This window comes from Dama dama, chromosome 20 (assembly GCF_033118175.1).
Source record: "Dama dama isolate Ldn47 chromosome 20, ASM3311817v1, whole genome shotgun sequence".
NCBI lineage: Eukaryota > Metazoa > Chordata > Mammalia > Artiodactyla > Cervidae > Dama > Dama dama.
This window is the reverse complement of record NC_083700.1, coordinates 79538803-79553534: the sequence shown is the minus strand read 5'-3', so window position 1 is coordinate 79553534 and position 14732 is coordinate 79538803. Positions and strand designations below refer to the sequence as shown.

Below are 14732 nucleotides of genomic sequence, written 5' to 3'. Positions count from 1 at the left end.
ACCGCAGCATGCCAGGCCTCCTGTCCATCACCAACTCCCAGAGTTTACCCAAACTCATGTCCATTGAGTCGGTGATGCCATCTAGCCATCTCATCCTCTGTCGTCCCCTTCTCCTCCTGCCCTCAGTCTTTCCCAGCATCAGGGTCTTTTCAAATGAGTCAGCTCTTTGCATCAGGTGGCCAAAATATTGCAGTTTCAGCTTCAACATCAGTCCTTCCAAAGAACACCTAGGACTGATCTCCTTTAGGATGGACTGGTTGGATCTCCTTGCAGTCCAAGGGACTCTCAAGAGTCTTCTCCAACACCACAATTCAAAAGCATCAATTCTTCAGCGCTCAGCTTTCTTTACAGTCCAACTCTCACATCCATACATGACTAATGAAAAAACCATAGCTTTGACTAGACGGACCTTTGTTGGCAAAGTAATGTCTCTGCTTTTTAATATGCTGTCTAGATTAGCAAGTGTTAACTCAGCTCTGCTATGCCATCACAAATGTGGAAGGGAGGTCATCAATTTCTTTAAGATTCCCTGGCATGCACCCATGGTGCCTACTATACTGACTGTGCAGGCAATGTGGATATAGTGGAGTAAGATGTGAAACCTCTAAAAGACAAAATGGCCTGTAAAGATCCTGATTTACCCTCTTCTGTAACTTCCAACTGTTTGGCACCTTTCTTCCTCACTAGATCACTAATTCCATGAAGGCAACGACAGACTCTACCTTGTTTATGTTATAAACCAAGTTAACTAGCATGGTGTCTGTGGTATGGTAGATATTACTTGATGGAACAATGAATAAAATATGCTCATCTTTCATTTTATTCTTCCTTTTACTTCCCTCTAATCATAGATTTCAAAGTTCATTAGTGTGTTATTTCACTGAGAAACCTAGGTGGGAGATGCTGGTCAAAGGGTACAATCCTCATATGTAAGATGAATCAGTTCTGGGGATTTCATGCATAGCATGGTAGCTATTTCATGCATAGCATGTTAGCTATAGTTATAAATACTACATTGTATACTTTGGTGGTTCAGATGGTAAATAATCTGCCTGCAATGCAGGAGGCTTGGATTCAATCCCTGGGTCAAGAAGACTCCTTACAGAAGGAAACAGCAACCCATTCCAGTATTCTTGCCTGGAAAATCCCACGGACAGAGGAGCCTAGCAGGCTACAGTCCATGGGGTCACAAGTAGTAGGACACAATTGAGTGACTAAGAGTGCTAGAGACAGTGAGTGATACTTCAAATTGATAAATTGAGCGACTAAGAGTGCTGGAGACAGTGAGTGAGTGATACTTCAAATTGATAGAGTACATCTTAAACATTCTCACCAAGAGAAAAGGTAACAATGTGAGATGTGTTAATGAACCAAACTGTCATAATTATTTTAGTGGATATATATCACATTATATACTTTAAATATACATATTTTATTTTTCAATTATACTTCAATTAAGCTGGAAAAACTTTAAAAAAGAGAAAGCTAATTTTCCCAGTCCCCTAACCTTCTGCTACCCACATGTCTTTCTAAAGCATAATCCTGGATTTCCTACCTATTTGTTTTATTTACTCTGCTTAACTCTCCTTTTACTTAATGAATATTCTCTCTACCACAAACTACTGCTCAAAACAATGATTTAGGCCAATCTCCACTTCCTCCATATTGAAATTAAAGTCTAACATTCATATTTCTGCCTTCCTACTCTACTAACACTATATACACTCAAAGGTCAATCTATCCCTCCCTCCCATGTTTCCCCTCTGATAACCATAATTACATTCTCTATATCTGTGAGTTTGTTCTGTTCTATAAATAAGTTCATTTGTGTATTTTTTCTTTTTTTTTACTTTCCATGCAAACATAATACCATATTTGTCTTTCTCTGACTTCCCTTAGTATGATAATCTCCATGTCCATCCATATTGATGCAAATGGCATTATTTCAGTATTTTTAATGGTTGAGGAGTATTCCATCGTGTACATGTACCACATCTTTATCCATTAATCTGTCAATGGACATTTAGGTTGCTTCCATGTCCTGGCTATCGTAAATAGTGCTGCAATGAACACTTCAGTACATGCATCCTTTCAAACCACATTTTTCTCTGAATATATCCCCAGGAGTGGGATTGCTAGATCACATGGTAGCTCTACTTTTAGTTTTTAAGGAAACTCCATACTTGCTCTATAGTGACTGTACCAATCTACATTCCCACCAATAGTGAAGAAGGAGGCTCCCTTTTCTCCAACTCTCTCCAGCATTTATTGTTTCTATTGTATGGATTTTTTTTTTATAATGACCATTCTGACTGGTGTGAGGTGACACCTCATTGTAGTTTTGATTTGCATGTCTCTAATAATTAACGATGCTGAGTGTATTTTCATGTGCCTCTGGGTTGTCTGTATGTCTTCTTTGGAGAAATGTCTATTTATGCCATCTGCTCATTTTTTGGGGTGTCTATCCATTTTGTTTATGATTTCCTTTGCTGTGAAAAAGCTTTTAATTTTAATTAGGTTTCATTTTGTTTTTATTTTCAGTATTCTAGGAGACAGCTTGAAAAAGATATTGCTGCAATTTATGTCAAAGAGTGTTCTGCCTATGTTTTCCTCTAAGAGTTTTATAGTATCTAGTCTTACGTTTAAGTCTCCAATCCATTTTGAGTTTATTTTTGTTTATGATGTTAAACAATGCTCTAATTTCATCTTTTTACATGTAGTTGTACAGTCTTTAAAGCACCATTTATTGAAGAGACTGTCTGTCTTCCATTACATAGTCTTGCCTTCTTTGTTGTAGATTAATTGATCTTAGGTGTGAGGGTTTATTTCTAGGCTTTCTATCCTGTTCTATTGATGTATATTTCTGCTTTTTGGTTTAGTACCATACTGTTTTGATGACTGAAGTTTTGGGTATAGTCTGAAGTCAGAAAAATGGAGCTGGATGAATCAGGCTCCCTTTCTCAAGACTGCTTTGGTTATTCTGGACCTTTTGTGTCTCCACACAAATTTTAAGACTTTTTTGTTCTAGTTCTGTGAAAAATACATTGGTAATTTGATAGGAATCACACTGAATCTGTAGGTTGCCTTGGGCGGTATAGTCATTTTGACAATATGAATTCTTCCAATTCAAGAATATGGTATATATTTCCATCTGTCTGTGTCATCTTTGATTTCTTTCATCACTGTCTTACAGCTTTTGGAGTACAGGTCTTTTGTCTCTTTAGGTGGTATATTCCAAGGTATTTCATTATTTTTGATGCAATGGTAAACAGAACTGCTTCTTTAACTTCTCTTTTGGATCTTTCACTGTTAGTGTATGGAAATGCAAGCTTTCTGTCTATTAATTTTATACCCAGCAATTTTACTGAATTCACTGATGATCTCTAGTAGTTTTCTGGTAGCATCCTTAGGATTTTCTATGTACAGAATCATGTCATCTGCAAACAGTGATAGTTTTACTTCTCCATTTCTTTTTCTTCTTCTCTGACTGCCATGGTTGGACTTCCAAAACTGTGCTGAATAAAAGTGGCAAGAGTGGACAACCTTGTCTTGTTCTTGACCTTAGAGGAAATGCTTTCAACTTTTCACCAGTGAGTATGATGTCAGTTGTAGGTTTGTCATATATGGCACTTATTATGTTGAGATAAGTTCCCTTTATGCCCACTTTCTGAAGAGTTTTTACCATAAATGAACATTCACTTCAGTTCAGTCACTCAAGTCATGTCCGACTCTTTGTGACCCCATGGACTGCAGCGTGCCAGGCCTCCCTGTCCATCACCAACTCCCGGAGTTTACTTAAACTCATGTCCATTGAGTCGGTGATGCCATTCAACCATCTCATCCTCTGTCCTCCTCTTCTCCTCCTGTCTTCAATCTTTCTCAGCATCAGGGTCTTTTCCAATGAGTCAGTTCTTCGCATCAGGTGGCCAAAGTATTGGAGTTTCAGTCTCAACATCAGTCCTTCCAATGAACATTCAGGACTGATTTCCTTTAGGATGGACTGGATGGATCTCCTTGCAGTCCAAGGGACTCTCAAGAGTCTTCTCCAACACCACAGGTCAAAAGCATCAATTCTTCAGCACTCAGCTTTCTTTACAGTACAACTCTCACATCCATACATGACTACTGGAAAAACCATAGCTTTGACTAGATGGACCTTTGTTGGCAAAGTAATGTCTCTGCTTTTTAATATGCTGTCTAGGTTGGTCATAAATGAACACTGAATTTTGTCAAATGCTTTTTTTCTATCTATTGAGAAGACTGTATATTTTTTATTCTTTAACTTGTTGATGTGGTACATCACACTGACTGACTTGCAGATACTGAAAATTCTTACATCCCTGGGATAAATCCCACTTGATCATGGCGTATGATTCTTTTAATAATATTTTCTTGGTTTCAGACTGCTAGTGTTTTGTTGAGCATTTTTGTGTCTGCATTCTTCAGTGATATTGGCCTTAATTTTCTTTTCTGTGTGTGTAGTCTTTGTCTGGTTTTGGTGTCAGAGTGACGGTAGCCTCACAGAATGAGTTTAGGAATGTTCTTTCCTCTGCAATTATTTGGGCTAGTTTCAGAAGGACAGGTGTTAACTCTGTTAACTCTTGTCCAAATGTTTTATAGAATTCACCTATGATGTCATCTGATCCTGGACTTTTCCTTGTTTAACTTTTTAATCACAGTTTCAATTTCAGTACTTGTGATTGGTCTGTTCATATTTTCTATCTCTTCCTGGTTCAGTCTTGGGAGACTATACGTATATTTTTAAAAACTTGTCCATTTCTTCTAATTGTCCATTTTATTAGCATGTAGTTGCTTGTAGCAGTCTCTTACGATCCTTTGTATTTCTGTGGTGTCTGTTGTAATTTCTTTTTCATTTCCAATTTTATTGATTCTAGCCCTCTTCCATTTTTTTCTTGATGAGTCTGACTAAATTTTATCAATTTTGTTTATCTTTTCAAAGAAAATCAGCTTTTAGGTTCATTGGTCTTTTCTATTGTTTTCTTCATCTCTATTTCTGCTCTCATCTTTCTGATCTCTTTCCTTCTACTAACTTTTGATTTTGCTTGTTCTTCTCTAGTTGCTTTAGGTGTAAGATTAGGTTACTTGTGATTTTTCTTGTTTCCTGAGGTAAGATTTTATTGCTATAAACATCCCTCTTAAAACCATTTTTGGTGCATCCCACAGATTTTGGATCATCATGCTGTTATTTTCATTTATCTCTAGGTATTTTTTTATTTCCTCAGTGATCCATGGGGTTGCTTAGTAGCATATTGTTTAGCCTCAAAGTGTTTTTTAAAGTTTTTTTTCTTGTAGTTTCTCCTAAGCTAATAGCCTTTAGGTTGAAAAAGATGCCTGATTTAAGCTTTCAATTTTTAAAATTTACCAAGGCTTGCTTTGTGGCTAGCAAATAATCAACCCTTAAGAATGTTCCATGTGCACTTGAGCAGAATGTGTATTCTGCTGCTTTTGGATGGGATGCTCTATAAATATTAAGTCCATCTGGTCTAAAATAACATTTAAAGTCTGTATTTCCTTGTTGATCATATCAGGATGTTCTGTCCACTGATGAAAGTGCGGTGTTACAGTCCCCCCATTATTGTGTTACTACTGATTTCTCCTTTCATGTTGTTAGTATTTGCCTTATATATTGGAGTTCTCCTATGTTGAGTGCACATGTAATTACAATTGTTACATCTCGGATTGTCTTGGACTGTGACTGTCTTTGTCTCTTGTAACAGTCTTTATTTTAAAATCTATTTTGTCTGATATGAGTACTGCTACTTCAGCTTTCTTTTCATTCCCATTTGCAAGAAAGATGGAATACCTTTATCTTCTCACTTTCAGTCTGTATGTGTCCCCTGATCTAAAGTGGGACTCTTGTAGACAGCATATAAATGGGTCTTGTTTTTGCATCCATCCAGACAGTCTATGACTTTTGGTTGGAGCATTTAATCCATTGATATAAATATCAATATGTCTATTTGTGTTGCTACTTTTTAAATTGTTTAGGATTTGTTTTTGTAGGCCTTTTTTCTTCCCTTCCTATTTTGTTCTCTCCTCTTGTGACTTGATGACTAACTTTAGTGTTGTGTCTAGATTTCTTTTTCTTTTTTTGTTTATATCCGCTGTAGATTTTCAGTTTGTGGCTACCATGAAGTTTTAATATAGCAGTCTATATATAAACAAGATTGTTTCAAGTTGCTGATCTTATAACTTCAAATTCATTTCAAAGAGCTCTCCTTTCTCACAACTGCTGGTTTCCATATCATGTTTGTGTGCAGATGATTTCCTATCTTTACTGCATGTTTGCCTTTATTGGTGAGCTTTTCCATATGTAATTTTCTTGTTTCTAGTAGTGGCCTTTTCTTTTCCACTTGGAAAAGTCCCTTTAGTATTTGTTGCAAAGCTGGTCTGATGGTACTGAATTCTAGTATTTTTTGCCTGTCTATAAAGCTTTTGATCTTTCTGTCCAATCTGTATGAGAGCCTTGCTGGGTAGAGTGTTCTTGGTTGTAGGTTTCTCCCTCTCATTACTTTAAATACATCATGCCACTCCCTTCTGACCTGCAGAGTTTCTGCTGAGAAATCAGCTGAATGTTACGGGAGTTCCCTTGTATGTTTTTTTGCTGCTTTTCCCTTGTTGCTTTTAATATTTTTTAAAATTTTAATTTAATTTTCATCAGTTTGAAATCTATGTGTCTCATGTGTTTCTCCTTTGGTTTATCCTGCCTAGGACTCTCTGCACTTCCTGGACCTGGGCGACTAATTCCTTTCCCTGCTAGGGAAGTTTTCAGCTATTATCGTTTCAAATATTTTCTCAAGGTGTTGTCCCAGAGGTCTCTTAGACTGTCTTCATTTCTTTTCATTCTTTTTTATTTTGTTTCCTGGGAGTGATCTTCACCACCTTGTCTTCCAAGCCAGTTATTTGTTCTTCCTCAGTTGCTCTGCTATTGATTCCTTGTAGTGTTATCTTTCATTTCAGTTACTGTATTGTTCATCTGTTTGTTTGTTCTTTAGTTCTTCCAGATCTTTTTTAAACACTTCTTGTCTCTTCTCAACATATGCCTCCCGTTTTTCCCCAAGATCTTGGATCATTTTCACATCATTACTCTGAATTCTTTTTCCATTAGATTGCCTATGCCCACTTCACTTAGTTGTTCTTCTGGGGTTTTATCTTGTTCCTTCATCTGGGATGCATTCCTTTCCTGTCTCATTTTGTCTAACTTTCTGTGATTGCAGTTTCTATTCCACAGGCTGCAGGGCTGCAATTATTCTTGCTTTTGTGATCTGAAATTGGGTGGATGAGGCTAAGATGCTTATGCAGGCGTCCTGGTCGGAGGAACTGGTTTCTGTCCACTAGTGGGTGCTGGTTCTTGCACCCTGGTGGGCAGGGCCATGCTCAGGAAGATGTTAAGCAGCCTGTCTGCTGATGGGTGGGGCTGTATTCCTGTCCTGTTGACTGCTTAGCCTGAGGTGTCCCAGCACTGGTGCATACAGGCTGTTATACTCTATGTGGCATTCTCAATATACTTTTTTTTTTTTACCTAGACTACCACTGAATAATACTGTACATTACCTATATTACAAAAAAATAGACTTGTAGCCCTGAAATGAGGTCTTAACCACAAATTACAACACAATTTGTATGGAAAATGCATTCTAAAAATATTCAGACACAAGACTGAACCAGAAAAAGATAGAAAATATGAACAGACCAATCACAAGTACAGAAATTGAGTTAGTAATTTAAAAACTGCCCAAAACCAAAAGTCTAGGACCAGACGGTTTCACAGATGAATTCTATTGAACATTTAAAACCCGTTCTTCTGAAACCATTTCAAAATACCTGCAGAGAAAGGAACACTCCTGAACTCACTCTGTGAAGCCAACACGACCTTGATACCAAAACTAGACAGAGATATCACACAAAAAGAAAATGACAGGCCAATACCACTGTTGAACATACATGAAAAAATCTTCAACAAAATACAAGCAAACTGAATCCAACAGTATTTTAAAAGGATCATACATCATAATTAAATGAGATTTATCCCAGAGATGTAAAGATTTTTTAACACCAGCAAATCAATGTGATACACCACATTAACATGCTGAATAAAAAATTTCATATATTTCAATAGATGCAGAAAAAGGTTTTGATGAAATTCAACATCCATTTATGATAAAAACTCTCTAGAAAGATGGCATAGAGGGAACATACCTCAACGTAATAAAGCCTATATATGACAAACCCACAGCTAATATACTCAATAGTGAAAAGCTGAAAGCATTTCCTCTAAGATCAGTAACTACACACCCGTGCCACTTTTATTCAACATAGCTTTGCAAGCTCTAGTCATAGCAATCAGAGAAGAAAAAGAAATAAAAGGAATCCAAACTGGAAATGAAGAAATGTCAATGTTTGCAGATGACAAGATACTATATACAGAAAATCCTAAAGACACCACCAGAAAACTACTAGAGCTTATCAAGGAGTTGGTAAAGCTGCAGGATACAAAATTAAAATACAAAAATCAGTTGCATTTTTAGGTACTAACATCAAAAGACAGAGAAATTAAAGACATAATCCCATCTACCATCATATCAAGAAGAATAAAATACCTAGGAATAAACCTACCTAAAGATTTACTTCAAAAATTATAAGATGCTGAATTCAAAGAAGTTGAAGACAACATAAACAGATAGAAAGACATACTGTGTTTCTGGACTGGAAGAACTGATATTGTCAGGATGACTATACTTACCCAAGGCAATCTACAGATTCAATGTAATCTGTATCAAATCACCAATAGCATTTTTTGAAGAACTACAACAAATAATTTTAAAAAGTTGTATGGAAACACAAAAGACCCTGAATAGCCAAAGCAATCTTAAGGAACAGCAGAGCTGGAGGAATTAGACTCCCTGACTTCTGACTATACTACAAAGCTACACTCATCAAAACAGTAAAGTATTGGAACAAAAACAGACACATAGATCAATGGAAAAAGACAGAAAGCCAAGAAATAAACCCATGCAGTTATGGTCAATTAATCTACAATAAAGGAGGCAAGAATATACAATGGAGAAAAGACAGTCTCTTTCATGAGTGGTGCTGGGAAAAATGAACTGCTACATGTAAAAAAATGAAACTAGAACATTATCTAACACCATATACAAAAAAAAATGTATTAAAGACCTAAATATAAGACTCAATACCATAAAATTCTTAGAGGAAAACATACGCAGAACACTCTTCAACATAAATCACAGCAATATTTTTTTTGGATCTGTATCCTAGAGTAATGCAAAAATAAACAAATGTGCTATAATTAAAATTATACATTTTTGCACTGGAAATGGAAACCATAAATGAAATGAGAAGACAACCTACAGACTGGGAGAAAACATTTGCAAATGAGGGAACCAACGAGCTTAATTTCCAAATTAAAGAAACAACTCATACAAGTTGCTAACAAAAAACCAAACAACTCAATCAAAAACTGGGCAGAAGACCTACATAGACATTTCTCCAAAGATGACATACAGATGGCCAACAGGCATGTAAAAAGACATTTAACATTGCTAATTAGAGAACTGCAAATCAAAACTACAGTGCATATCACCTTACACTGCTCAGAATGATCATAATCAAAGTCTACAAATAATAAATGCTGGAGAGGGTGTGGAGAAAAGGAAACCCTCCTACACTGTTGGTGGGAACGTAAACTAGTGTAGCCACTATGGAAAACAGTATGGAGGCACCTTAAAAAACTAAAAATAGAGTTATCATATCATCCATCAATCCCACTCCTAAGCATATATCTGGAAAGGACTCTATTTTGAAAAGATGCACGCACCCCAATGTTCATAGCAGCATTATTCACAATAGCCAAGACACAGAAGCAATATAAGTGTCCACTGACAGATGAATGGATAAACCACATGTGGTATAACCCAATGGAATATCAGTCAGCCATAAAAAGAATGAAAAAATGCCTTTTAAATTGGATGGACCTAGAGATACTAACTGGAGAAAGCAATGGCAACCCACTCAGGAGGGTTGCAACCCAGTACCAGGAGGAGCCTGGTAGGCTGCAGTCCATGGGGTCGCTAGGAGTCGGACACGACTGAGAGACTTCACTTTCACTTTTCACTTTCATGCACTGGAGAATGCATGAATGAGAATGGCAACCCACTCCAGTGTTCTTGCCTGGAGAATCCCAGGGATAGCGAAGCCTGGTTGGCTGCTGTCTCTGGGGTCGCACAGAGTCGGACACGACTGAAGTGACTTAGCAGCAGCAGTAGCAGAGATACTAACTGAAGTTAAGTCAGAGAAATACAAATGTCATACGGTATCACTTATATGTGGAATTAAAAACAAATGACACAAATGAACTTATTTACAAAACAGAAACACATTCACATAGAAAATAAACTTATGGTTATCAAGGGAAAAGCAGGGGAGGAAGGCAGGGATAAAAAAGCAGTTTGGGATTAACAGATACATACTACTATATATAAAACAGATAAACAACAAGGACCTACTGTATAGCATAGGTAACTATATTCAATATCTTGTAACAAACTATAATGGAAAAGAATCTGAAAAGAATATACACACACACATATAAAAAACTAAATCACTGTGCTGTACATCTGGAACTAATACAAGACTGTAAATCAATTGTACTTCAATTTAAATAAATAAGTAATATTTTGAAACATAACCTATAACCCACTTCTAAGTTAGAGAAGGTATATTAATTTACAACATGAGACCATAAGCCCCCCAATGGGTAGATACCTCATTTTCCTCATCTTTACCCGTCATTGTATGGCACAAAGAAGATACAGCTGGAAAAGTAAATGAGCTGAACATGTGAACTATTATGAAAATTCAACTCCCTGTACTGCTTATTTCAATTTTTCCAGCCTTAGCAGATAGATATAAATATTTTTTCCAGAACATACAGGCAGTAGCTTTCTACACAGAACGATTTCATTCAAGGCACTATTTACAGGCCAACATGCAAATTGTTGACTGACGGCCAATAAGCCTTCTGGGTTCTCTAGATTCCTTACTGCTGGCTTCACTACGTTCCTAGCTCCTGCACCAGTTATTTGTTAGACATTATGTTCTAATATATTATTTCTCCATCCATGTAAATCCAAGGAGGGTGTTTCCCTCAGTTTTACCCTAAGCTAGTTTCTTAAGCATTGGCTGGGGGAAACTGGGCTAAATGGATAGTAAAATTGAGGTATCATATATCACCATCATATGAACACTGTTAAAACACATCATAAATAAAGTATTTTACTCCTTTAAGAAAAAATAGTTCTACTCAGGAAGTAGAAACTACAAACTTTCTATTAATTTCTATAAACTATAAACATTTCTCTAAAACATTCATTTCTCAAAAGAAATGATTTATCTTAAAACATCACTTTAACAAATATGACCGTTTTAAGACACATGTATATTATTTCAGCAAAAACAAACTTACTCATTGTCTTGCATAGTAGATTCCTTTCTTTTGTTTATACTGAGGTGATTCAAGTTTTCCCTCTTTCCTATATGTGTGCAATAAAAGGAACATAAAGTTAAAGCAAAACTGTCAAATTTTAAATAGAATTTAGACCACCAAATTTTAAATAAAAAATAAAAGGGTAGATAAATGAAAGAAGAGTAGTTAATGAAAAAGTATCCTGAAAATTTGATATGAGAAAATTTTTTCAGTATTGTGAAGAACTTTGCAATAGGTACTTTGTTTCTTTTTTTATTTTCCATTCTAATTTTTTATTCATGATTATATTATATAGAAGAAACAATCTCTTGAATAAAATTTCTATCAGGGCCTGGTATATTAAAAAGAAAAATTAGATAAACCCAACTTGATAATATAAACTCTACTTGATAAAGGATGCTTTCATCAAATATTTTAATAAAAATTATTAAAGTTTCCAGTTTATATTATTTAACTCCTATTTTTTTGTCTCACAGTTAACAACAAGGAATTGTTGATACTAATATTTAGAAAATAGTGAGTTCCTCATGATAGCACAGTAAATTAAATACAATTTTAGGGACAAAACTACCTGACTGCTTAAATGCTAAATGATTTAGTAAACTCTTGGAAATACCTTTAGTCCTATGAAGATATTTCAAATACTGCATGGAGTCATTTATAAGTGGAATTTAAAAGAATACAAATGAATTACATACAAAACTGAAACAGACTCACAGATAAAACAAACTTGAGGTTACCAAAGGGGAAAGCGAAAAGGGGAGGGACAAATTTATGGTTTAGGATGAATTAGACACAGACAATTATATATAAGACAGTGAGATACACTGTATAGCATAGGGAATGATACCCATTATCTTCTAATAAATTGCAATGGAATATAATTGCAAAAATACTGAATCACTATACTGTAAATCACAATACTGTAAATCAACTTTTAAACTTCAGTTGAAAAGTGCATATTGACTTAGTTATTTCTTGGAAAGACCTTTGGTCCCTACTAAAATATTTTACTCATTAAAGTACTTATTTTAGATATTAATATAATAAACAAATTCTATCCACTTAAAAAACTATGTAGTTATCCAATGCCATCACTTAGCTAAACTTTAACAAGTTGACAGAAACAGAAACAAAAATGTAACTAAGTTATAATCCCTCAAATGTGTGCTGGTTTGAAATGTAAGTTTGCTTTTATAGTATTAATAGAACATGATGTTTGCACTTATTAGTAGTCAAGGAGTCAACTGTTTTAAGAGCTAACCATTTAGTTGTTCTACAGTACTTTACAGTGCTATATGCACAATATATGTTAAACATATTCAATGTATGAGTACTTGAGGACACATTAGCATAGTTAGAGATTCTCAGTGTTTTACATACACTGGCCTTTTACTGAATGAATAAAGAAGCAAATGAATGAATAATCCAAACTCTTTACTACTAATGAAAATCAGTGAAGAAAATTCACTTTTTACAATGTACAAACATTGGCACCTTCTCACACTACACATTTTAATATAGCTCCATTTGCTCAACAACTGGTAGTTACTATTTTTCTAAAAAATTGTTTGGCACAATGCACCATGAAAAACAAGCTCACACTCTCCAAAAGAAATATAATATGAGCCATTTATGTAATTTAAAATCTACTAACAAAATTTTTATAAAAGGAAAGAGTCAAATTTGAATATCTGATTTAACCTAATACACCCAAATATTCTTATATGAACACACAATCAACATAAATTATTAATTATACATATTACTTTTTCCACACTAAGATTTTACTATCTGGTGTGTGTTCTTACACTTATAGCACATTTCAATTCAGATCAGTCCCACTCCACATGTTCAACATGTACATGTACTGGATGGCATAGTTCTGGATAATACTGCAGGAGGATCCAATCCTTTCAAATGAAACCAAATACATAGATAACATGAAGGCAACTTCTTTAAAATTTAAGTGTGATTTATTAACACATTAAAAAATATATTGTCTGGATCTGGAACAGACTATCCATTGCTGATTTACATTGTTTTCTTCACTAATTTGTATTCCATTAACTCTCATTTGCTTCTATTTCTAGAGGAAATTGACTGAGGTGGTTCAGAAACTACTTTAACAATAATTTCCCTCGTTGTTACTTTGGAACTTCTGCCCTCTCTCAAAAAAACTGTCATAACTAAATTGTTATCTCATAATAGTCTTTAATGCCCAAAACAGAAAAACTTGTGGTCTAGAAATTTTGCTAAAGTCCTAGTTACCTCTCTTGTTATTAACTTTTCATTATTTGATTTGTTGGCATCCTTAAATTCCAAATAGAATAAATCAATATGGTTAAGAGTTTATTTAATAAAATGAATGGGAAAAGAGTAATAATATTTTACTTATGATTTTAGAGAACTCTGGGAAAATAAGTTTATTAAAATCTCTCAAAAAAAGTATTTTTAATAGAAAAACCACAAATGAAAACTACACTATATACTTTTATTTCATAAAACAGTATTAATCTTCAAGACTAATACTAACTTCCTGAATTTTGAATTAAGCTATTTTCATTGAATAAAGCTCCACAATATTACTTTGTTCTTTTAACCTGTAATTATTTTTCCCATTTTAGCACAAGCAGTCAGTAGTGCTAGGTGAGAAACAACAAAAGACTGCTTTATTTGAATTTTCACCAGGTATTTTAGGCCTTTCTAAACATTCTGATCATTGTAAGGGGATTAGTCAGGTATCACAAACTATAAAACATAATTAATAGCATTAATTTCAATCTTCTCATGGAAGGACTTATGTTTTTTCTTTCATAGATACGTATATATAAAATCTTGTTTATCTATGTTCGGCTGTGTTGGGTCTTTGCCGCTCTGCAGGCTGTTCTCCAGTTGCAGTCACTGGGGATACTCGCTAGTTGCACGAGGCTTCCCATTGTGGCGGCTTCCCCTGCTGTGAAGCATGGGCCCTAGGGCACACAGGCTTCAGTAGTTGCGGCTCGAGGGCTCAGCAGTTGCAGTTCCTGGGCTCCAGAGTGCAGGTGCAAAAGTTCATGAAATTATTTGCAGGGCAGCAATGGAAATACAGACATAGAGAACAGCCTTATGGACACGGGACGGGGGTGAGAACGGAGAGGATGGGATGTATGGAGACGGTTACATGGCAACTTACATTACTATATGTAAAATAGACAGCCAATGG

At 35.3% G+C, this 14732-nt stretch overlaps 1 protein-coding gene across 10 annotated transcripts in view; it reads right to left on the bottom strand.

Annotated features, from left to right (window-relative positions):
* Window positions 1-14732, bottom strand: part of ITGB3BP (integrin subunit beta 3 binding protein) — an 82904-nt gene that overhangs the window by 26496 nt on the left and 41676 nt on the right. For all 10 annotated transcript variants that reach the window (XR_009689200.1, XR_009689201.1, XM_061121698.1 and 7 more), the window contains one exon: window positions 11507-11573. Coding sequence is in view for 8 of the 10 variants with exons in the window: in XM_061121698.1 (XP_060977681.1) it covers window positions 11507-11573 (67 nt within the window). In the remaining 2 variants the exon portion in view is untranslated. The remainder of the gene's footprint in view (window positions 1-11506; window positions 11574-14732) is intronic.